The sequence below is a fragment of the Elephantulus edwardii genome, unplaced genomic scaffold (genome assembly GCF_000299155.1).
Source record: "Elephantulus edwardii isolate Elephantulus edwardi_28Jun2011 unplaced genomic scaffold, EleEdw1.0 scaffold00477, whole genome shotgun sequence".
In the NCBI taxonomy this organism is placed as follows: domain Eukaryota; kingdom Metazoa; phylum Chordata; class Mammalia; order Macroscelidea; family Macroscelididae; genus Elephantulus; species Elephantulus edwardii.
Window position 1 is genome coordinate 269999 of NW_006400227.1, and position 26225 is coordinate 296223.

The following is a 26225-nucleotide window of genomic DNA, read 5'->3' on the forward strand; positions in this document are numbered from 1 at the left end:
AGGAGTTGCCATGCTTCTTTGCTAGTTCTAATCCACCAGTTGTTTCTTGGGAGAAAGATGAGCAAACTTCTTTGAAACTTAGGCTCCAAAACCTACTACAGGGTGAACTATTATGAACAGTTTCTCACTCAACAGCAATGAATTTGAAATTTTTAAGAAAATTGCATTTTTAATTTTTAATTTTAATTGCCTAATCCTATTGTGCCAAGCTGTGTAAAATAGTTAAGGGATCATTAGCAACTAGAATCGGCTACTATACCATTGATGTTGCATCATCATGAATATTTACCTTTCATAATAAAAGGTCTGCAGCTTTAAGGTTGTTATTCTGCAATGGATTGTCAGTAGCTACTATGCAGTCTGACGGTCTTTGTTCCTGTAACAGAGATGAGCCTCATTTTTTTAAACTGTCCTTTGTTTTCTTTAATGAGTTCTGTAGGGTTTCTTTTTCCTAATGAAGGCTTCTGAGCTGGACTGTTGCTTTCTTTTTTTGTGGTGTTCACGAGAAACCTTGACATATGGCCTATGTGATAGAAAGAACCTTTGATTTCAGAGTTCAGGACATTATTTCTTGCTTCTGCTCTTTAAGAAATACAGATCAACAGTCACAACTCCACCTGACATACTTAACATTCACCTATATTTCAATAAAACCTCTCAGGCACAATGTTGAAAGTGAAGGGCATTTAATAAGTCTAGACAAAGAAGATTGTGTATAGCTCTCACTCTTAAGTGGATTTTCATGTTCCTCTCCAAAGAATGTCTTCTCTTTGCTTTGGAATAAAGAATGACATGGGAGAACATAAAAATTCAGTTGCAACATTCACATTTGTTAAAAAGAAGTTTTACTGTCAAGTCTCATTTCTTAAGACAGTTATATATAATCTTAAAGTCACATCAGCACCCACATATCTTTGAAATCTTATCTTCTAACCACTTGAACAGTTAGAATTTTATCTCTGCACTGCTAAGATTTCCCTAGAGAGTATGGTGCTACATCATTTTTACAAAGCTGAATGCTGAGAGATGAATATGCCTCATCTCTGAAACACTTCATGTTAAGTTGCTTTACCCAGTTTCCTGTTTTCAGGGTCCATTTTACCAGCATCCCTTCAGATCTATCAGGGAACATTTAATTATTTTAAAAGCAATATTTTATAAAAAGTGGAGTTTTGCCCCAGTAGTATTCAAAGCTCTAAAGTTGAGAACTATTATCTTCTGAAAGGGTCATGTGCAGGAGAAAGCAACAAGACAGAACCGCAGCCACTAGGGCTCAGTATGAAGTCTGCTCACATTTTTCTTTCCTTGCTCTCTGAAAAGCCTCTTGTTTTTTAGATGCATTGATGTCTGTCAGTGGAGAGAAGTGTACTCATATCATAGCCAACATTCAAATTATTCTTAAATGAGATGAAATGTATTCATAGAGTCATTAACAATCAGTTGTATCTTATTAGGGACCTCTGGAACCCTAGTGGATGAGGCTCTGGAATCCTAGTGGGTAAGGCATTGCATGGTGAACCCAAAGGCATGTGGTTCAAATCCACCAGCTGTACCTCAAGAGAAAGATGAGCAGTCTCCCATGTGATTTTCAGCCTTTGAAAACCAATTGGGGGGCCAGTCAGTAATTAATTCCAACTCAATATCAATGAATGGGTTGTGAGTTGAATGTCCCCTATAAACCAACAATGGAAGACTGCAAGAACCATTTGTTTATGTGTTTATGACTGCTTTAACATTTCATTGATGATCTAGACCAGGTATAGAGTTGAGTGGTTGGTAGTGCAATATGTGTTCAGATGCCAGTAATGTTAAAAGCTCAGTGAAGGAGCTCCATGAATACGTTTCGGTTGCTATCCATTGGGTTAAATTTGTTATTGCAATTAAGTGCAATGAGTTTGTTCTGACTCATACTTCAATCATGTACAACAAAATGAAACATCGCCTATACATGCAAATTCTTCACAGTTGCTGCTGTGCTCTAACCTATTGTTTAGCCATGGTGTCAATCCATGTTTTGGAGATTCTTTCTCTTTCTAGTTGATTCTCTACTTTTTTTAATTTCACCAAAACAAAGTATTTTTCTTCTGTATTTGGCCCAATACATATTTATTTATTTTATATCGATTAATTTACAAAGTTTGCAAGCATAGTTTTTCACACCGGATCTTTACCATTTTCTTAACCCGCCATACCCATCAAATTGTGCCACTATGATTAACCACCCCAATCCCCAGCCCTAACAAGAATGATATCATTCTAGTAAAGTGTCCAAAGCATGTAATAAAAAGTTTTTTCATTCTTACTTCTAAGAATCATTCTGGCTGTATTAATGATAATATTTTATCATAAATAAAGTGAAAAATCTTAATCGTGAGAGAAATGCTTCTTACATAATATTTAATAAAAAATATAAGAGCTTGTATCTGCAAAGTAATGCCAATATCGCAAATAGTTGATTTTCTTTGCACTTTTTTCTTTATTTTAGATCGATTCTGTGAGTGGAGTGATGGGAGTGAGTGTGTTTGAGACAGCGAGGTTGGCACAGGATAGAGTTGCAAGTGACTCAATGGCACATAACAACAACAGCAGTGGGAATGATTTCTCCATGAAAGCAAATAGCATGAATAAATTTTTTTATTATTTGCATTTAAAATGTTGACCAGTGCTGAACACATTAAAAGAAAAAATAGAGAACAATAAAAGGATAACAAATAAAAGAAAAAAAAGCACCAAACAACTCAACCCATGAGTTGATTGCTGCTCCTATGGGACGGAGAAGAACTACCCTTAGGATCTCAAAGTTTGCCAATCTGTATGGAAGCAGATTACCTCTTCATTCTCCTGAAAATTAACTGGTGGATACAAATTGTTGGCTTTTTGGTTGTTGCTGTGCACTATCGAGTCAGAACTGACCCATAGATGACACTCCAGCAGGGTTTGAGGGGCAGCTAATCACAGGGGAGGTGATTGCCCATCCTTCTTCTGTGGAGCAGCTGTTCAGTCTGAATCTTATGCCTTTAGGATTGTAGTACAGCTTCCTACACTAGGCAACCAGAGCTTGCAACGCAGTCTTTAAATTACCTAGAGCTTTTATTTTCCATCGAGCTGAGTATGACTCATAGTGACCCTGTGAACAACACATCTAAACTATATCTTGTCCTGTGCTATTTTTATCATCTCTGATGTACTGGGTCCCATTGCAGCAGCCATTGTATTAGTCCATCTCACTGACCATGGATTGCTAGGAAAATGAACAGATTCATCCTGGAAAGGGTTAAACCGGGCAGCTCCTTGGAGGCAAGGATTCTGAGGCTCCATCTAACATACTTTGGACATGTTGTAAGGTGGGACCAGTCCTTGGAGAGGGACATCATTCTTGGTGGGGGGGGGGACAGTGCAGAGATTTCACAATTACTCGTTATTGGCCTGGATCAAGCATACCTTAGTCTCTAGACAGATATCATTGTTTTTCAGTACTCTGGAGAAACCGCTGACAACAGATTTTCCCAGTGCAATTTGTCTTTTGATTCCTAATTACTGTTTTTTTAAACTTTTTTATTAATTTCAATAAACATTTACAGAGATTTTGGATTTTCATTCATTCATTCATTGTTGCACTTTTCTCCCCATCTACCCCACCCCCACCCCAGTTCTCTCTTCTCCTTGAAAAGTGAAAGAAAAAACTCCTTCATTGATAATTACTGGTTTTAAGAGGATTGCTTGTGGAACTGAGCAAGCTGTAATTGTTAACAACCAAAATCTCTTCTCCATCTATCATGATGCTGCCAATTAAACAAATGGTGAGAATCTTCGTCTTCTTGATGTTGAGCTGAAATCCATATTGAAGACCACAATCCTTGACCTTCTGCACCAAGTACCTCAGGTCCTCTTCTCTTATAGCAAGCAAGGTTGTGTAATCTGCATAAAGTAGGTTGTTGATGAATCTTCCTCCAATCCTGATGCCACTTCCCTACTCATAAAACCCAGCTTCCAAAATAATCTATTCTGCATATAGATTGAAAAGGTATGGAAACAGGATACATTGCTGCTCTTCAGCACTTTGGAGAAATTCCTAACAGCAGTGCAATGCATCTTTTTTGCATTTGTTACTGCTGCTGTCAGCGTCTCCATTATGGATCCAAACAAGATTAAATCAATTCCTTTCTCTTCCTCATCTGTCATGGTGTTGCTGGTTGGTCCACTGGAGAAGAGTTTTGTTTTCTTGATGTTGAGATGCAACGTATACTAATGACTAGTCTTTCATCTTTTGCAGCAAGTGTTTCAAGCTCTCCTCACTTTCAGCAAGCAAGGTTGAATCAGCAGCATGATACAGGTTGTGGATGACTCTTCCTATGATCAGATGCCACATCCTTTATCATGTAGTCTAACCTCTCGAATGATCCCCCCACCCCCAAACAGTTTGAGAATGCAGCTACAGATAGGATTAAAGACTTATAGTTGACCCTGCATTGGGTTTCCCAGGTTGTAAATCACAGGAGGCAATCGCTAACCTTTCTCCTTTGGAGCTGCTGATGGATTCCAACTGCTTGAGAGGCTTGGTTAGGTTAGCAAGCAACACAATTCTCTACAGATTACACCACCAGAGCTTCTCCTTCCTCTATTAACGTGTAAATTCCTGAGGAAAATGTGCTTTTGTTCAGTCTCTTGTCATTTGTGCCTTTGAAGTTCAATATTAGGTTTCATTTCCCTTAGAATGCTCCATAGCCTTGAGAATGCAAAGTGTTTGCTATCTGCACATAACTCTTCTCAAAGGGCTCTGGAAGGTGCCGCCGCCCGGGGTTTATCTTGGGAAATCTTTAGTGCACATGTTTTTAAAAGCTGTGTTGGGTCTACTACAGACATTTGGCTTTTTAGTTTATAAATGTTTCCACTATGACTTTTACTTGGATTTTATCACTATATTTAAAGTTGCAATAGTATTCGAAGTATACACATTTAAACTAAGTTATATCTAACCTATCTAAATTTATTTTACATTTGTTGTTGTTGGTTGTCTTCGAGTTAAGCACGACTCATAATGACCTCATGAACAAAACGCCTGAAGCCCTTCCACAACCATAGCCATTTATCAAAGTTCACAATTTCCTGAGGCATGCTGTTTAGGAAGTGGATGCCACTAATTTATGTCTAATATATTTTCTGTTATACAATTAGATCATAGCACACCAAGTCACATAAAGTAAGGTAAAAGGAAGTAGACAGAAGAGAGAGAATATTTAAAATGAAATACTGAGTTAATGGTTCATGTCTTCCTCTTTATTTTTCTTTTAATTGTCGAACGGTGATGAAGGCTTGTTTCCTACAAACTAAAGGACTATCTAAAGAGATTTAATAGCTTAATGGTAAGGGGTTACTCTGCCAGCTCAGGAACAAGCAGTTTGAATTCACCAGCTGCTTTGCAGGAAAAAAATGGACAATCTCCTCCAAGTTATTTATTGCTTCTGTAGGGTCAACTGTGAGTTAGTTCTGTCTTGATAGTCTATAACTACCAGCGCAACAACAACAACAATAACAACAACAAAGAGTACTATCTACAGATCCAGCCTAATTTACAGGGGTGAAGAGGGAATGAAAAGGAATAAAACTGTAATATAAGTGATTAGAATGACAGAATGAGAGGTCATCATTAATAATACTTTTAATTTAAGAGTGGATAGAAGACACAACTGTTTTCCTGTCTGAAAGAACAGGGATAAGAAAAACAAGAAGTTGAGGTAATTGTCTCTAACAATCAAAGAAATAAAGCGACAGTTGAGAACATCTGAGACTGTTTGAAAGAACCTTTAAAAAGTCTCAAGATTTTCTAGGTATTCCAGTCCTAATTTCAGAGACTTCTGTATTCACAGAAATAAGTTAATGTTAAGAATGAGTTAATGGGGTTTCTTCCCCGCCCCAAATATTTGTGATTTAGTTGTTTGTTTTTTTCCAAGAATATCATTCTGATATTTATGAGTTATAAACAAAGTTACTGAACACCATCTCTCTGTGACTTTATTTGGCAAAAATGAGGACTTGGGAGTGATGATCCTGGTTTTAAGCTTGACATTTGTGCTCTGATCATGGTCTTCCATATTTGGAATGTTTTCATTTGGGCTCATCATTTTGTCAAATGAAAGACAATACAAATTTGAATGACAAATCCAAAAATCTATGCAGATATAGTTGAAGAAATGTCATTTGTTTAAATATACGTAGTGAGGTTACTTGTGAATAAATGATTTGCTACCAAGGGAGACAATATGTTGGCAGAATTTCAATTAGAAAAAAGAGATTAAAAAAAAGGATCTATGCTTTTTTCCATTTCCTTCTTTGATGATTATAGTGAGTAGTGTGAAGAATACAATTTCACTTCTAAATTTCTAGCATCTAAAAATTCTTTTTTTCCCCCTGACATCATAATGTAGCCTCAAAAAATCAGACAGTTATTATTACAAAAACAGAACACCTTTACTCAGACATTGAATCGACAATTCTAAACATCTGGATTATTTCCTTTTTCTGTGGTAACTGCTTTTAGTTGTGGAATCAAGCCACAATAACCAGGAATCTTTGTTATTGGTGGTTAGTTGCCTATTCCTGCTACATCTATCTTGCTTTTCCAGAAGTATTTTATTTGTTATGTAACTATAACATTTTGTTTTCTTTAAATCTCTATTAGAAAGCATAATTAAAATATTAAAATATTTAAATTTCTAAAGAAATAAGGATGATCAAGTGTTTTCTCATTAGACTTGTACATTTGTCATGTGAGAAAGTGAGGCTCTGAAGGAGTGAGTGACCTGACTAAGGGCACACAGAGTAAACAAAGTGTTAAAAGTGTGTGATTTTCTGACATCCAAGCAGATATATGCACATCCATGTTTATTGCAGCTTTGTTCACAAGAGCAAGGAGTTGGAAACAACCTAAGTTCCCATCAACAAACGAATGGGTAGAGAAGCTGTGATATATTCACACAATGGAATACTATGCTGCATTGAAAAACAAGGGACTCATGCAATGTTATTCAAAATGCGTGACTCTGGAGGACAATATGCTCAGTGAAGTATCCCAGTCACAAAAGGACAAATACTGCATGGTGCCACTGTTGTAAGACAGGACTGACCTTGGGGTTGGGGAGAGACTGAGAAAGATGGGTTCAACAATGTGTACTGCATTGAAACAGATGAGGGATAAAAACTGTTTAAAAGGGATATGTGATTAGGTATTTTTGTTATGACAAGAGTCTAGAGCAAAGGCTACATGATGGAGTGGACCTGGGGGAGGGTTTGTAAAACAATGAAAGAATTTGTCTTTTACTTTTCCAAGAGGGTAGTGTACTGGGGGGAGGGTTGGGAGGGGAGAAAAGTGCAACAATGAATGAGTGGAAATCCAAAGTCTCTGTAAATTTTTACTGAAATTAAGAATAAATTTAAGTAAATAAAAAAGAAGTGTGTGCTTTTTTTTGTCATTTCTTAGATGGCCGTCCATGTCCTGTCATTCTCTGGGATTCCTCTTTATCTCCAACAAGTAATGAGACCCACTCTTCTGTGAAGCTCACCTGGGGAACTTACCAGCAGTTGCTGAAACAGAAATGCTGGCAGAATGGTCGAGTACCCAAACCTGAATGGGGTTGTACAGAAATACACCACCATGAATGGTCCAAGATGGCACTCTTTGATTTTCTGTTACAGGTAAGTATAGACATTCAAATAAAAGTTTATCTATATCTATCTATCATCTATCTATCTATCTCACTGAAATTTTCAACACATTGAGGTTTCTTTATAGACAGAGTTTACATTTTATATTGCCAGTATTCTTAAATGTCTCTACTACTAGTCATCATATAATAATCTGGAAGCAATAGAAGAAGAATAAATTCCTTGAATTGTAGTGTTACTGAAGAGTAATGAATATACTGTTACTGCAGAAAACAGCTGAATCTGTCTTGGAGGACTTATATTCCGGATGTTCCTTAAAAACAAGGATGGTCTCACATACTTTGGCATGTTGTCAGGAAGGGCTAGTCCTTAGAAAATGACATTTGCTTGGAAAGATAGATTAGAAAAGGACAGGAAGAATCTTAATGAGTTGGATTAATACAGTGACTGAAATTGTCGGCTTAAGCACAGCAGGAATGGATAGATAACGCAGAATAGGGTTCTGATCCATTATACGTAGAGTCCCTGAGTTGGAGTCAAGGAGGCAGCAACTAACAACCTTGTGACAATGAGCTTTTGAGTCTATAAAAAGACAAAACCTTACAAGTATCTCTTTAAAATAATCTATCAGCAGCTCTTCAAAGTGGGAAGGTCTTACCCCATTTGAGAGGTGAGTAAACTAAAGTCTGGTGAGATTAAGTAAGTATCCAACTTCTCACAACTGCTAAAAGCTGGCATGAGGATCCTTTGGAATCTGTCAATAATAAAGGTTTGTCCTTTTTTATATCGTACTATATGCATCTGAGAACTGGACAATGACTAGGTAGGGAGGACAGATGAAAAATCAATGCTTTTGTGTTGTGGTGCTGAAGAGGAATATTGAACTATAATAGACAGCCAAGAGAACAAAGAAGTCTGTCCTGTAAGGATGACCAGTTTGCTCCCTGGAAGGAAGGATTTTGAAACTTAGGGACCAGTCCTTGCAGAAGGATAGAGGGTCAGTGCAGGAAAGGATGACCCTGGATGAGGTGGACCAACACAGTGATTGTGACAATGGGGGCAGGTGTATCAGAGACACTGAGATTGGTTCAAGCTAACATAGGTTAATAATCTATTGTTCACAGGGTCACTTTGAGTTGTAGTCCACTTGAGGGCACATAACAAGAAGAAGAACATATTATTTTAATGGTGATTTGACACTATAGCTTACAGCCACCATAGCTTTATTTTCTTTCCAAAATGGTTTGCAAATTTTTTTTACTAAAAGATGAAACATTGGAGAATAATAAAATGTCAATCGTCTGTTTAATCAAGTGACTTCTAATATTATATGTTTCTCACAATTCAATTTGGGAAGTATTTTTGTGACATTATTTTACATCTTTTTGATAATTATCACATGACTCCCTCTCTCCCCCCACCCCCTCAATCTCATGACTGCATTTCCGACTGTCAATTTTAGAAAAATAAACTTCCTGTTACAGTTGACATGGATACTGTTAAAGCAATTATGATTTAAGATTTTCTTAGGACATTTACAAAGCACGTTTTTGACATTTTTATCTGACATTTTAAGAAGGTACTAGAGAGGGATAAAAATTGTGTAACAACTATCAAGTTATTTCTGAGATAATAAAAAAGTTGCTGTGATAAAATGTAATAGTAATAATTTGGAAAAAGATTGAAGGTTTCTACAATTGAGCAGGGATCAATATTCAGGAGTTTTTGGAGTGATCAGTAAAGAAATTATTGATGATAATCATAAGGAGAATAAAAATCAAATTCCATGAATCTGGTAATGTAGTCTTTGAGAAAAGGATATACTTAAGCTTTTTTTAAAAGATTTTTACTTTATTAACTCAAAAGCTCATTTCCCTGGAGTCAGAATCAACTCATAGATGATCCTCCAGCAGGTTTTTATAGGCCGTAAATCACTTGGAAAGAGATTACCCATCATTCTTCTGCAGAGTTGGTGGATTAAAACTGGTCACCTTTAGGTTAGCAGGACAACTCCCTCCAGACTAGACCACCAGAGTTCCCTATGAAGGTTAGAAGTAATGTAATACAGGGCAATTCCTTGTAGAAGCCATTTCCAATGGCAGGTGTTTTGTCTTTGGAATCAGCAAGTAATTCTCTCTCTGATGTCAGTCATTACCCCCTCTGCTGGGGGACATTCTAATTATTATTCAGCCAGTTACCGTTTATGCAATGTTGCTTTACAGTGGGAGACAGTCACCAAGCAACGAAGAACAAAGATAAGAATTTTCCTTACCCCCTTGTTTCAAGTTTACAGATGTTTTTATTTATATATTGAGTCCAGACAACAACCAAAGACTCATGTAAGAATGATGAATTGATATGTCTTAAATTTAAACAGCAACAAGAAGAGACCTAAGGAGGGAGAGATTACTTTCGAGAACATGGGATAGTTAAGAACAAAGGAGTTGATTATAGGGAAAATGTTACACAAATGTGAGACGGAACATTGCTTGATATTCTCTTGGAGTTTAATGGGGTCTTGCTTATATTTTCAAGACTTTTATTATGACTGAGACTGTGGATTTCATATTCCTAATGGTGTATTTAAACATTTTTGTGGTGACATGAGTAAAATTTTACAAATCATATTATTTTTTAACATTTGTGCACATTTTGCTCCATACATCAATTATAATAGTTTTTTAAATGATCAACATTTTTCACCTGAATTACTTTTTTCAAGTTCTTGTCTATTTTTAAGTATCTTATTATGTAATATTGGAAGGAGGAGTGGCATCCACTTCCATAACAGCTTGCCTCCGGAAATCCTATGAACCTGGAGAGAGGATGAAAGGCACCCAAGCGTCGAGGACTCTCCTTCACAAGGTCGCTATGAGTCGCCTGCAACTTGACGGCACTTAAAAACAATATAATGTAATATATTTTATCTATGAAATCTGTCTTTATAATGAAGATTGACTTTTATCCATAATATATGTCTCAAACGATTTATCTTGCTTTGATGTTTTCCTGATGATTTTGTTTATGGTACATTTTGTTCCATAGAATTTTTACTTTTTCTTTTTTTTTATAAGCAAGAATATATTAATTTCTTTGCCTCCTATGTTTCATGTCCTACTTAAGAAAAATATTTATTATATGAATAAACAAATACACTTAGGCTATCTTCCTTGAGTATCATAATAGTTATTTTCTTCTATAAAATAACACTTACCAACTATAATAAATTATTTCCATTTCAGAAAATATATTTAGTTTAAATGGAATTTGGAGCTATCATAAAGGCATCAGTTGCTTTTGTGAATAAATCTTAGCAAGGTTATGCCTGAAACAATAAAAAATTACTGGCTCTGTGGTGCTGGAGGGGGAGAACAAGGAATACAAAACCCAGTTGTTAATTTTTCATACACAGCATTCTTTATGTTTCTCCCAATTAACAGATCTGCATTCATAAAGGCAATGCCATTTTTCTGGGTCTGTAAAATGTGATGGAATCACAAGTGATCTTTTATTCTGGAAGTGTGGGTGTCTGTACTGCACAGACAAGAATTCACCTCAATTAAGATGGCAAAGAAAAGTGTTCTAGACAGCTTTTGAGTTTTCAAGATTCAGTCAAATTTCTTTCAAGGAGTCACATAGAGTAAAAGGAGTAAACTTACAATGTAGAAAATTTCCTTTTTTGACCTCAGAGACAGGATAAGAGAGTGGTCAAGGACTGACTGTCTGAAGTCAATCTATTGAATTAGCATCTCAGTACTGCAGCTATTAGATTTTTGATGTTAAGTTGTTACTTAGGCTGTCGTAACCTAAGTTTCCTCATCTGTAAATAAGGATAATAATAGTGGGAATTCCAGAACAGTTGATTGTATTTATGCAAAACCTATACTTGGTCCAGGAGGAAGTCCTCAGAACAGAGCAAGGAAACACTGCATGGTTCAAAATTGGAAAGGGTGTGTTTCCAGGATGCGTCCTATCTCCGTATCTTTTCAATCTATATGTGGAACAGATTATCTGGGAGGCTAGGCTCATAGAGAAGTGTGGCATTAGGATTGGAGGTAGACTTCATCATCAATCTGTGTTATGCAGATGACACAATCCTGCTTGCTAAAACCGAGGAAGACCTGAAGTGCTTGCTGCAGAAGGTTTAAGGACTGCAGTCCTCAATATGAATTGGAGCTCCACATCAAGAAAACAAAGATTCTCACCACTGGGCTTATTGGCAGCATCATGATAGATGATGAAGAGATTGAGATTGTTGACGGCTTCACTTTGCTTGGCTCTACAATCAACACTCTAAGCCCTAGGCAATGGCCAGGACATTAAAATACAAATTGCATTGGGAAAGTCTGCTGTTAGTAACCTCTCCAAAGTACTGAAAAACAACAATGTCAGTCTGGAGACTAATGTGCACCTGATACAGGCAATCACTTCCTATGCTTCAGAGAGCTGTACAATGACTAGGGATGATAGAAGGAGAGTTGATGTCTTTGAGCTGTGGTGTTGGAGAAGGGTACTGAATATACCATGGACTGTTAGGAGAACAAACAAGTTCATCCTGGAGAGGATGAAGCTGTGGTGTTGGAGAAGGGTATTGAATATATCATGGACTGTTAGGAGAACAAACAAGTTCATCCTGGAGAGGATGAAGCTGTGGTGTTGGAGAAGGGTATTGAATATACCATGGGCTGTTAGGAGAACAAACAAGTTCATCCTGGAGAGGATGAAGCCAGGCTGCTCCTTGGAGGCAAGGATTCTGAAGCTTCATCTGACATACTTGGATATGTTGCAAGGTGGGGTGAGTTCTTGGAGAGGGATGTCATGTTTGGGAGGGTGGAGGGACAGCACAGGAGAGGAAGACTCGATGGGATGGATTGATTCAGTGACTGGGGTCATGGGGATTGGGGTGTGGGAGACAATAAAATAGGCAAGGGATAGAGCAAGGTTTAAGGCTCTTGTACATAGGGTCACTATGAGTCGCATCCAACTCTACAGCACATAACAACAACAACTAAATTGCTGTTGTGATGACTAGCTATTTTTGTGCATATGAAGCATTCAGAATGGTATGTAGTACGTAGTGATTTCCTACTAGGAAGTTAATAAATAATCATAGAGATACATATCAATATAAGAACTAAAAAATTTCTATATTACAACATTATTCTTATTCATTTTCTTTCTTCTGCTCTCATGGACTTTCAGATCTATCTTGTAGGATGTAGGCAGCCAGGTTGTAATTATTTTTGGCTAATCTGTCTTCTTCAATAAGCTGTGCATTTCTCAAGGGAACGTCCTTGTCTTATTCAGCTTTGTAACTTTTCTATTACACAGCATAGTGTGGGGATATGTTACAGCTCTCACAGCATTGTTAAATTGATAAATGAATACTACCCAGTATATTTAATGATTAAAAATTACATGTCAAATTAAAATGTTAAAAGTGAAAGGACTAAAAGTATGCTTGTAATATAGAACTAGCTAAAATGTTGTTAAAGAAGAAAGTTAGAAGTTCACATGTTGTTGATGTTGTTGTTTGATGCAGTCGAGTTGTAGACGACTCATAGCGACCCTATGAACGAACAGCCTGAGCACTGTTCGTACATAGAGTTTCCGGAGCCAAGCCATTTCGGAAGTGGATGCCTCTCCTGCTTCCAGGCTTGTTTTAGTTGGGAAGCGCCAGCCAACAAGAGGCCCATGCTGCGCTCACACCACCATGCATGCTCCTTCTGGCAAGGAGAACTTCCCAAGACCCAGAAGTTCACATAGTAAGCGAATAAAAAAACCACAAAATATTAAATGCTTTTGCTTTATAATGAACAATTAGAACTTTATAATGAACACTATGTACTCTTTCAATTTGTTCTAAGAGTAATTATTTACTTACAGGAGAAAATAAAGGATGTTTTTGTAGAGGGAGACCAGTGAAGATGTATTTTAGATTTTTTTCCTACATCACTAACATAATTAACTACAAATATTTCTTACCATTTGAATTGAACCTAATTTTTTAAGAGGTCTTCTTTCTTCCAGACACCTTATCAGCATAGTGCTTGTGATACAAAGATAAGTGTGTCCATTTATCTGTCCTCAAAAATAATAAATTTAGCACAAAGAACCATAGTGAAAGCAGAATATATGATATACTATAGTGAAGAAAAGTTTAAGATGCTTACATGTGACTGAGTTTCTCTTAAAGAGAATTAAAAAATTTGAAAACAGTTAGTAGTGATTAGTGAACATAATTAATGAAATGTTTTGGATTTGTACCCATAAAAATTGTTGAAAGGGAATTATTTTTTTTATATATATTTCACTGCAACAAGGTTTTTTTAAATTACTCGATATCTTCAACAGATAATGTTTATTAGAAAATGAAATTCTTGTTAAGGGAAAAATATATTAAAAGAGACATATAAACCAAATATAATACCTGATATTTGGGAATATTTGAACACTTTTTAATCATATAGATTTGCTTCAAAACAATCCAATCATAGAAATAACAAATGAAGTAGTAGGTTATATATGAAGTAGTAGGTTATGTAGTTGAAATAAGAGTGACTATGAGTTGGTGATTTTTTTTAAAGTATAGGTGATAGTTCACTGTTCTCCACTTTTATTTTTCTATTATAAATATTTTAATTGTCATAAAATGCTATAAAAGTTGATAAGTAATAAGTCTTCTGGAATTGATAGATAAAAGAAAAAGAATGAATAAATAATGTCACAATTAAACTAGCACATGAAAGAAATTTACAGAGATTAAGAGAGTATAAGAAATAGGAAGAGAGTTTCAGACAAAATCTGACAAAAGTCCAAGTGTGTGTTAAACTTCAGTTCATGGAAGATATCATGTTTAGGAAAATGTTCTCTTCCACTAGATAGTTTTCTCCCAGCTTACTTTGAGTAATAAGCTGTAGTTTAAAAAAAATTCTATAGCTAATTAAGATAATAATTTCTATGATTTGAATGATTTGTTCTCTAGAGTCTTTATTTCAGTTAGCTCTCCACTCTTCCTCCTAACCGTACACTAAAGTAGGGTTAATATTAAACCTAACCCTTCCCCTGCTTTATCCTGCATTACATTTTTGTAAAATACCACACAAGTAAAAATACCAACTAACTGTATCTTAATAAGAAAAAACATTACTTTTCATTGAAAAGATATTTATCTTTGTAGGAACATTTCACATGCTAAGGAAATAAATGATACTATTATGGCCCTTTGGTAAATTATGAACATTTCCCAAGCATTTCTCCGTATAGCTCTGCTGCTCAGTGATCCAGGATTTAGCCTCCAGCTTTCAGAGGGCAGCCACTAGCTCTCACAGACTGGCTCTCTGGCAGCAGGAGACGTATCGATGCAGGCAGGGTCTTAGACACTTGGATTTGAAATACTTTGGGTCAATTTTATTGCTTGGTAGAATTACAACATTGCCAACCTTAATGGCTTCCAAACCAAAAAAATATACACACACTGTCATCCACTATACCCAATTTATATTGACTTTACAAGCCTGAGTAGGACAGCCCCATAGGGTTTCCAAGGCTATAAATCTTTATGAATGAAAATTGTCACACCTTTCTTCTGAAGAATGTATTAACCATGGTACCACGAGGACTCTCAATAACTTTGAGCTGCGTATTTTCAAGATTAGTCCAAGAAAGGAAATTATTTGTATTCTCTTTCAGTTGCTAGCAAACAATGAAGGGTAAAATAATCTGATATTGCCTTGGGTTCAAGTAGCCAAGAGATTCCAAGACTTGCTGACAATAGTGCTTAGCAAGCTGAATTGGCTAAGATCTAGGAGTGAAAGATAACTAAGGAACAAAGGGTTTAGAGAACGTATGTTTCTATTTTTTGTTGTTGAAATATCTTTTTCATTGTATGATGAGAATTAGAATCATCCACACATTTACTGAAAGTCACTATGATAAAACTATGGGAAGTACATTGGTTAAAATATTTAAAAAGCTGAGCTTAATCTGGGAAGGAATCATAGAAGGTGGTTATCACAGGATTTCCATTCTATAGAATGAGTTTTACACATTGTTATAAGTGAAATGCAAAGATGTGAATTTACTAGAGTATCTATTATATATTTTTATATCAAATTAATTGCCATTGAGTTGAAATTGACTCATAGCTCATCCTCCATTAGATTTTCATTCAGTTTTCTAGCTGCTGAATTCTAGCCACCAGGGAAGCACACAGCTCTAAATATTTAGTTGTGCAGTGACAGGGCAAGTGATGAAAATAAAGTGTAGCCTTCCAGTTTTTATCTCAAGAAAATTTTTTTAGAAAAAATGGCTATATAAATAGAGGCTAAATCATGCAGCTTGTTGTTGTTATGTTCCATCAAGTCACTCATAGCGCCCTATGTACAACAGCTCTGAACTCTATATTTTGAACCATTTTCATCGCCTTTGACATGCCTACCCCCATTACCCTAGTCATTAGAAATCCATCTCATCCAAAGTCTTCCTCCCTTGCTCTGTCCCTCCACTCTTGCAAGCATGACGTCCTTCTCTGAGGACTGATGCCTTCTGGCAACATGCCCAAAGTACGTAAGCTAAGAAACCATTATTACAAAAGCAGGATTTAAACTATTTTAATATTAGTTATAAAGGGAGATCAGTCTCTAAAGGACATCATGCTTAGTAGAAGGTGAGAGAAAATTATGAAGACCTTCATCAGAATGATGATATTGGTTAACACAAACAGCAGTAACAATGAGATCAGGCAGAGTAATGATTCTGAAGATGGCACAGGACCAGCGATGTTTAATTCTTTTATACATCGAACTTCTAACTACTGCATGGTATTTGAAAACAATAATACAGATAGATATATTTGAATATTTTTATTTTTTCAATTATTATATTATTCTTGTTGTTATGGTTTGGTGCCAGTGGATTGAATATGACTTACAGCAACCCTGTGAACAACAGATCTATACCTTGTCCTATCCTGTGCCATCCTCACAATATCTAACACATTGATGCCCATTGATGTAGACATTGTCAATCCACCTGTTTGATGGTATTCCTCTTTTTAGCTATCTCTCCATCTTACTAAGCATGATGTTTTTATTTAAGGAATAGTCTCTCCTAGCAACATGTCCAAAGTATGTGAGACAAAGCTTTATCTTGTGAGCCCTCTGTGTATGTGAGCCCTTTGACTGCACCATTTCCAAGATGTATCTGTTTGTTCCTTTGGCAGTCCATGGGAAGTTCAGTACACTTCTCCAACACCGCGGTTCAAAGGTATCATTCTTTTCCACTGTCCAGCTCTTATCAGTATAGCAAGTGATTAGAAAGACCATTTTATTGATCAGGTGTGCCTTAGTCATCAAACTGACATCATTGCTCCTCAATAATTTAGAGAGTTCCCTGACTAGAGACTTTCCCAATATCACGTTTCTCCTGATCTCCTGAATGCTGGTATTGAGTGTGGATTGTGGATCCAAGTAAGATCAAGTTGTTGACAGTTTCAATATTTTCTTCATCTATCATGCTGGTGCCTATAGGTGCAGTGGTAAGAATTTTTGTTTTATGATATTGAGATGTAATCCATACTGAAGGCTACAGTCTTTGATCTTCTGCAGCAAGAGTTTCAAACCCTCCTTGCTTCCAGCAAACAAGGTTGTGTCATCTGCATAACACAGATTATTAATCAGTCTTCCTCGAAGTCTGATGTCACATTCTTCTTCATAGAGTTCAGCTTCTTGAATAACTTTATCAGCATACATAATCAAGCCATTCTTGAATGGTCTTCAACAATATTTAGCTTGCATGTGATATTAATGGTATTGTTCAATCATTTCCACACTTGCTAGATCGCCTTTCTTTGGAATGTGATCTCTTTCAGTCAGTTGGCCATAGAGCTATTCTCCAATTTTCCTGACAAAGACTGGTGAGCACATCCAGGGCTGCATCTGTAATTTGAAATATGCTGGTTGGTACCTCATAGATTCCTGAGGCCTTATTTTCTTCCAATGTCTTTAGTATAGCTTGAACTTCTTCCTTCATTATCATTGGCTCGTGATCATATGTTATCTTCTGAAATATTTCAGTGTTTGCCAGTTCTTTTTTGGTAGAGTGATTCTGTGTATTTCTTCCATCTTCTTTTGATGGTTCATGGATCACTCATAATAAAGGTTATTGATAAGTCTTCCTCCAATTCTGATACCACATTCTTCTTAAAAATTTCAACTAGGCTACTTTACAAATAAACTATCAGAGTTAGTAGGGTGAGGTGGGGGGATGGAGGAGAAGCACAAAGAAATCACATTTGTGACTATGTAGCATAATATATTACTTTAAATAATGAGATCATCTCAGTATTTCAAACTTTGAACTGTGATTCAAGTTTAGCACCTTACCTTTTAACTATTTACCATAATACTTTAGTTACTTATTTTTATGACATCGTTGTTTTCAAGTATCATGGAATCAGGACTGATTCATACCTCACCCTCTAGATGGTTTTCAGAGGCAGTTAATTGCATGGGAGGAGATTGCCCATCCTTTTTTAAACCAGCCAAAGTTGAGTTTTTGTGACCTCTTAGAGTCTTCCTTCACTAAGTGCCTTATATTAAAAAGCACCAAACTCTAGCAAGTCTCAAATTCATTGCAATCTTTTTTTTGCTTTTCATTCCTAGTCAAATTACCCTAATCAAAATTTTAGCAGTAGAGATTGAGATTATACACACACACACACACACACACACACACACGACTGAGCTCTTTGTCTCTAATCTTCCTTAACCATGTATTTGATGGTATAGTGCACAATGTGTGGGGTTGTTGACTGAAAGATTGGCAATTTGAATTCCCCAGCTGTTCTACGGAAGAAAGATGAGCACTATTCTCCCAAATCTATTTACAGCCTCTGAAACCTCATGGAAGATTGCTGTGAGTGCATTTAGTTTCATTTATTTCCCTTTTAAATCTCATTGCTTCTCATAAAACAAAAATTAAAAATCCCTGAAACCTTCCATTTGACAAGAAAATAGATTTAAATGCTTTCTCTTTTTCTCATGACCCTTACATTGGAAATGACTCATAGCTGACAATCAAGTGGGTTTTCTGAGACTATAAATGGTGTGAGAGTGCCCATTTTTCTCCCACAGAGTAGCTTTCGGATTCAAACCAGCACAGAGGAGTAGCAAGGCAGCCTTCCATGAACTACACTAACAGAGTTCTCCTTACATTCTTTAGTCCATTATAAAATATGTTATGGAAAAATTAAACACAGAAAACAGTAGACAAAATGAAAAGAGTTCAGAGAGGAAAAGGTGAGGAAAAATGGGGCTGCTTTCATAATTAAAAATGTCATTTCTAGATCAGTCTTGAAATACAATGTTGTGAGTGACAGAATAATAGCCATACACATGGAAGTCCAGTGAATACCGCTGTAATTCAAATATATACACGGATAACTAGAGCCCAAACAGGAGGTAATAGTTCTACCAACTTTTGAAGTTGTAACATGCAATCAAGATGCTTTAATAACAATGAATGACTGTTTTCAAAAGTTGAAAACAGGCAAGAAGCATCAATAGTCAGAAAACATGGATTTGGTGACAAAAATGATGCTGGAGACAAAAGAGTATCATAAAGTCTTAGGCACCTATGATAAATTTTGATAATTATCAACTTATTACAAGCAGTGTAATTCCTAATCACTTCCTGTCTCTTATATTTATTTGAAAAAAATTACACTTTCTATGTAAATATTTTGTTATACCTAAGTTTAATAATAATAATTCAAAATAAAACTGGAAAATCATCACCATTGTCATGCTTCAAAGAAAAATTAGCAAGAATGACTTAATACCCTATCAAATACTTAGTCAGTGATGAGAATTATCTCATAAACATGTATGTATGTGACACAAAATAAAAATGTAATATAGTTTGTTTATTTTAATCAATATATTTTTTTTATTCAAGCATATACCCATATTCATACACACAGTCATGAAGCAATATATAGCGGCTGTTGTTTATAAATGCTATTGTTGCATTGTGTTGATCTGCAGCAAGTGCTTCAAGTCCTCTTCACTTTAAGTAAGCCAGTTATGTCACCTATGTAATGGCAACTATTGATAAGTCTTCCTCCAATGCTGATGCCATACTCTTCATATGGTCCAGCTTCTTGAATGTGTTTCTCACCATACAGATTGAATATGTCTGGAGAAAGTATACAGCCCTGATATGTACATCAACTGTATAATAGTAACAAATTCATAATCTCTCTGAGCTTCAATTATTGATTCTTTCCATGAGATAATTTAGTGGGTCAATTGTATATGTGTGTGTGTGTGTGTGTGTGTGTGTGTGTGTGTGTGTCAGAGAGAGAGAGAGAGAGAGAGAATACCATGAAATAATGTCTCTGAATTACTTGTCATGCTACTTGGCAGAGTTTAAATGCACATTGATCACCACAGTTATCATTGAGAATCATAGCATTTTAGAATTGAACTTAACTTTAAGCATTTATATGTTTTCATAGCTACACTTTCATCAATTCCCAATTCTCATAGAAGAGGTAATACAAATCTTTGAATTTTCCGTCATGTAATGATGCTTGTTATCACACTTTGTTCTCTGACAAATCATGGAAGCATGTAAGTCTAGTGTCATGTCTCTTAGGTTTGACTTAGGGTAGATGGTTATCAAATATGCATGGAAGAAATATGGAAGAATCGATGCATGTGTTAACTGCAGGCATCTTGGGATATATCATTTGGGGAGCTAGTGGGATTTTCATGCTCTGTTTCTTTTCCTATAGACCTTAATTCCCTTTGTTGTGATATAAGCAGTATCTCAATAACCAGACTAACATAAATATGTTTACACCATCTAGAGTTATCTCATGTATATTTTTCCATATGTTCTTTCACTCTTTATTTTATATATATATGCAACAACTATAAATAAGATGAAGTTTCTACTGCCTTTCTTCTCTTGTTCTCTTCCCACACTTTCTCCTTAGAGGAGATCATTATTATGCTAATTAGTATGCATCTTTCCATCCTGCAAACCAATTTCTAATCCTTATAAAAGTGGAAATGAGCATTTGTTTACTTATAGTCTGTAAATAAAGTTGACCATATATATTTTTCTTTAGTTTACCACTTCTATGCTGTCAACAATTGCGAGGGACAGGCTGTAGCCAGATTATTATTTTACAATGCCAGAAATAGGGAGTAGAATGCGTATATTTTTATTGTTGTGAATAGGCACTATTGTATTGATTCTAATTCATAGGAACTTTTTGACTCTTGATGAAAACTATCCTGCACCATTCTTTCAATGTATTTATACTTTCTTTTTTATCCAAATTTGCTTTCAGTCTATCTTCTCTCCATTTATTATATGTTGCTTATTTAGTTATGTCTTCTCAAAACCTACAGAGGTTAGGAAATTAACAATAGACTTACATTCAGTCACATTCCCTTAGTGCCTTCAAGTTGGAACTGACTTATAGCTGACCCTCCAAAAGATTTTGGGAGATTGTAATTCACAAGGGAAGAAATTGTCCATAATTTCTTCTCAGAGCCACTGGTGGATCCAAACTGCCAGAAGAAAGGCCACTATTGGTTTAACAGTACAACTATCTACAGAGTAGCCTAGTTAACTACTCAATTATCAGTAGAAGACTGTTGATTCTAATTCATCGAGAATCACCCTGGAAGACAGACTTGGTTCTGAAAGTTTACAGTTTAAAGAACTATAGAGAGCAGTTATAGGGGTTGCTTTATGTCAGAATTTCCCTGTAAAAGAAAAATAAGAAAAAAAGGAAAGCAATCTAACAACACTTTTGACTAATAATAACATTAGAATTGATGAGGAATAGCTCAACTGGTTGACTATATAATCACTGACAGCAATATCAGCTGCTTCAAAAAAGCTCTTCTGTGCAGTTCAAATACTTAAGAAATAGTTATGAACTGAAACTGGCAGTTCTAATTAGAGGTATCTGAGAAAAGAGGTCTGGTGATTTACTTTTAAAAGGTCAAGTCCATGAAAATCCTGTGGGTTGTAGCACTAATCTACAAATTGAATAGAGTGAGACAGCAACTGGTTAATTTGTTGGTTTTCATATACTTTAAAAGGCAAGTAGTTTTATGCTAATGAACCTTTTGAAGCTGAACTAACTACAAGAACATAACAGGATGGGGAAAGAAAGACAGAGAGAGAACACTATGTCTCCTGCTTGGGCCCTGACATCATTTCTTTAGTGGATATCTGGCTTTTATAAAACACATTTTCTAACTCACAGAAATCAAGCTATTAAATGTTTTTATAAAAGCCTCCTTGAAGAGAAAGAGCAGTCTAGCCACATTGACTCAGGTAACTTACTCATTTCCTGGCTTCCACATTAATAGCATATTTCTCTGGATCCTGGCCTACTTTCTGGTATGAATGATTTTTGTCTCAAAGCTACTCCTTCTTGTTGAAGAGTTTTCAGATTCCTCAGATACCTGCTTCCTACTGGAAAACCTTTGGATTTTATATATCATTTCTATCTATTATCTGACATGCATTCTTTGAGATTTTTAATGATGATTGTGCTAAAGCCTCATCTGAATTAAATGTGATCTAGAAAATTGAGTGACATAGGCCACTGGTCTTTTTCAGTTGGAATAAATGAGAAAATGTCTGAGCAAGAGTAATAGTCCTAAATTCTTATTGCTAAATTACAACCAAATGAACATTTATAGGTCAATTCTAATAAAGGTGATATGTTTTAATTCAATTTCTTTTTCTTTTGCTTATTCTTACCTTTGCAGTGAAACTTTAAGACAATGCTGAAAAGATTAGTGCACAGGTTAGTTTGTTTCAATCTCAATTGTTCACATGGCTGGAAAGGTCAAGAACTTCAGGAGACTCCATTATTCAATATATAACAATTTGAAGTTCAGAAAGTGTTTAACATACTGTTGGAACTAGCTGCTGGAATTGACTTTATCCTCTACCCCTTTAACAGGGAACCATAGAAATTCTGAGACCAATTCCCATTCTCTCTCTCTCACACACATTGTCTTCCAGTTGGACACACATCACTCAGGAAAAACTTGCCTATCTTTCTCCTGCTGTGCAGCTGCTGTATTTGAACTGTTTGCTTTTAAATTGGCAGTGAAACTCTTTACCTAGTAGGGTTCTAGAGTTTGCCAGACACACCAAAGCTGTGCCTTAAGAAAGTAGAATAGTTAAGATGTGGACCTCTCAACAAGTCAGCCTGGAATTAAAAAAGGAAATACATGAGTAGGTAGGTTGTTGTTGTTACGTGTCATCAAGCTGCAGATGACTCATAGTGACCCTGTGAACAAAAGACTTGGACACTTGTATAACTTCCATAGTTTCTTCACGTTTATAGGGTTTCTGGAGGCAAGCTATTTCAGAAGTGGATGCTACTCCTGCTTCCAAGCTTGTTTTAATCAGGGAGCTCCACCAAATACTGCCCACCATGGGTAACCATTGTCACATTTGACACATCAGTGTCACAATGTTCAGCTTCACAGCAATCACAAGTTATCTCTGTACAGCAAATGGACTGACAAGTGCTACACCACTTAGAAGAATGTTTGACCAAAAACAATTCAAACCGGAGTTCATAGAGTTTCCAGAGGCATGTGATTTAGGAAGTGTATTCCAGTCCTGCTTCTCAACCTCTCTTAAAACTGGGAGCTCCACCACCAAATAATTTTCTCTTTCAAATGCTTGAACCCTTTATCTTCCATACTACTGAGGAAAGTAGAAATTGAATGGAAGACCCTGATACTACAAGGAAAGCTCTTTACCATGTTGGTTAGTACACAACCCCACCCCGAATTTTTAAATACATGAGTTTTTTAAACTATTCTGTTTTCTTCTTTTACTAGTCCTGTTCATTTGTGATGGAATTAAAATAAGATCTTATTTCTTGGTAACTTTGGCTGTTAAGATTTCTCTCTATAGCCTGGAGCAATTTGTATACAATAAAGAGACTTTTGACATTTAAAAAAAAAATAACAAAAAACTTGGAACTCCACCAAATACTGTCCACCATGAACAGCCATTATGGCTTTTGAGAGCCCAATGGTCAAAGATTGAGCATCACAGCAAACTCAGATTATCTCAGCACAGCAAACTGACAGAGGAGTGCTGTACAATTTAGAAGAATGTTCCGCCAAAATATAGTATCAAAGGATTAAAAGATAATCCCTCAGACCTTACTTATTAAAAAAAGTGTCCTCCAGAAGGTTTTATTGACTCTTAACAAGAGGCTTTAATTATTAAAATATAAAAAACAAACAACAAAAACCCTACACACAAACAAAAAAAACAACAAAGCAAAAAACCAAATTCCCCAAACATTCCACAATGACCCTCTACTCAAACAAAAGAGCCCATCTTACAGACTCCATTTGTTCTACACAGTTTCCAAAATGGAGAGTAGGCCTTGGCCTAAAATTCAAGTGTCCTCCTGGAGGTCTTATTGACTCTAAACAAGGTAGCATATTATTAATATTTTCACAAGAACCTTCTAGAGAGTCAGGCAGATATGCTTTAAGATCAGTTTTTGCATATAATTAGTTTTCAATGGTTTATGGTTTATTATTGAGCTATGAAGGAGACTCAGAGATTTCATAATAGTTTATCCAGTCAGTGGCAAAAGTGAGAAGAAAATTCTAGCTCTTGTTTTTCATGCTGTTTTCAATTGCTCTCACTATTTTTTTTTATTTTACCACATTCAAGTTCTTTATTAAGATAAATTCCTGAGAGAGATGTGAAGATTTAGACAGCTATTGCTATTATACAAGTGATTTTCTCTGGACTTTTCCAGGAAGTCCAAGAAGTCAAAGCTATTTTCATAATAATACTATGATTATTAATGGTATTGAGAGTTCTTATGAAAGATAAAACATTTTTGATGCTTTAACATAAATCAAGATAGGTACCAACCTGCTGTACTAGTAGTTTTGTACTTTGCTATAATCCATACACTTACACATCAGATTTACATAAGAATGTCCTTGACACAACAATAAAATTATTAAAGCTGTTAAATATTAGTCCCAAAAGTGCACACCTTTTTAATGCTGTCTGGGGTACTATGGGAAGAATGTATAAAATGCTCTTCTGTTGCATTCACAGTACTATAGCTTTACTGAGAAAGGCTACTTAGGCAGTTGTTTGAAAGTGAGCTAACATAGCTGTTGTTTCTTCATGAAATGCTATTTAAACAAATCAACTCTTCTAATTTTATGGAAAAGTTTAGCTATTTCTTTTAAAAATATTATTTCTATTAGCTAGTAAGTAGTGTTTCAATATTATTTTTAAATTAATTCATTCATGCCTACTTACAACCTTCCTGTTTTCATTTCTGTTTTATAAATAATATCAAGGACCTGTGGTGGCCTAGTGGCAAGAAGCTGCGCTGCAATCCCAAACGCACACAGTTTGTGGCCACCAGTTCTCCACAGAGGAAGGATGAGCAGTCTCCTCCCATATGATTAACTGCCTCTGAAAATCCACTGGAGGATCAGCTATGGGTTGGTTCTGATTCTACGGTGAACAACAACATAAATAATCTCTATAAATAATTTTAATTTTAGGAGGTCTCCAAGTAATTTATAAGCATACCAAAAGTCATTGAAATAAAAAAGTTTGAGAACCACTGATCTAATCAATGAGCCTGTTCTGACTCAAAATAGCATCATGTGTTTCAGCAACTGTGAGTGGTCATTCATGGCTTCTAACAGGAAATGTTGACTATTTGAACCCACTAGCCTCTCTCTCTAAGGGAGAAACATGTAGCAATTTGTTTTCATAAGTATTTTTAAGCTTAGGAATCTTATGGGAAAGTTGTACTCAATCCTACAGGGTCACTGAGTCTGAATCTGCTGCATGACAATGGTATTTGACCCTTTAAGGTATATGTATGAGTTAGAGCAAAAAGGTCACTACAAAGATGGAGGAAGAAGAAAAAGGCAAAATGTATGTCAAAAGAGACTGAATATTACAGTAGATCACCAAAGAAGCTTTCAAAGGGTAGCATGGAAAGACAAAGCAAAGCATTATCATGAAATGTGCAAAGATCTGGGTTTGAAAAATCTAAAGGGCTGAACTTGTTGAGCATTTATCTTTAATTCTTCTTTTTTAAAAAATAATATTTTAATGAATGTTTACAGAGAAGTTAAATTTTCATTCATTCATTGTTGCACGTTTTACCCCTCTCCTTCTCTTCCCTTCCTTTTGCTCACTTTTCTTAAAAGAAAAAATATTCATTCATTGTTACACAATTACCAACTTCTCCCCTTACCAGTCCTGTTTGCAATGATGTACCTCTTATTCTTGGCTGCTGTCATTATATAATGCCTAATCATATATTCCTTTTAAACAGTTCTTTCTGTCATCTGTTCCAATGTAATGGTCATTGTCTATCCACTCTTACCTTATTCTTCTCCCAACCATGGGGTTACCTTTATAACAGTGGTGCTATGAAGTATTTGTCCTTTTGTGACTGAGATACTTCACTCAGCATGAAGTCCTCTGGTGTCCCTCAT

At 35.8% G+C, this 26225-nt stretch overlaps 1 protein-coding gene across 2 annotated transcripts in view; it reads left to right on the forward strand.

Annotated features, from left to right (window-relative positions):
• Positions 1-26225, forward strand: part of FAM198B (family with sequence similarity 198, member B) — an 86978-nt gene that overhangs the window by 20095 nt on the left and 40658 nt on the right. Inside the window, exon 3 of one of the 2 annotated variants that reach the window (XM_006902955.1) lies at positions 7555-7692. In XM_006902955.1, the coding sequence (XP_006903017.1) occupies positions 7555-7692 (138 nt within the window). Of the gene's footprint in view, positions 1-7477; positions 7693-26225 lie in introns of both variants that reach the window. The other variant, XM_006902954.1, reaches the window with a different exon arrangement.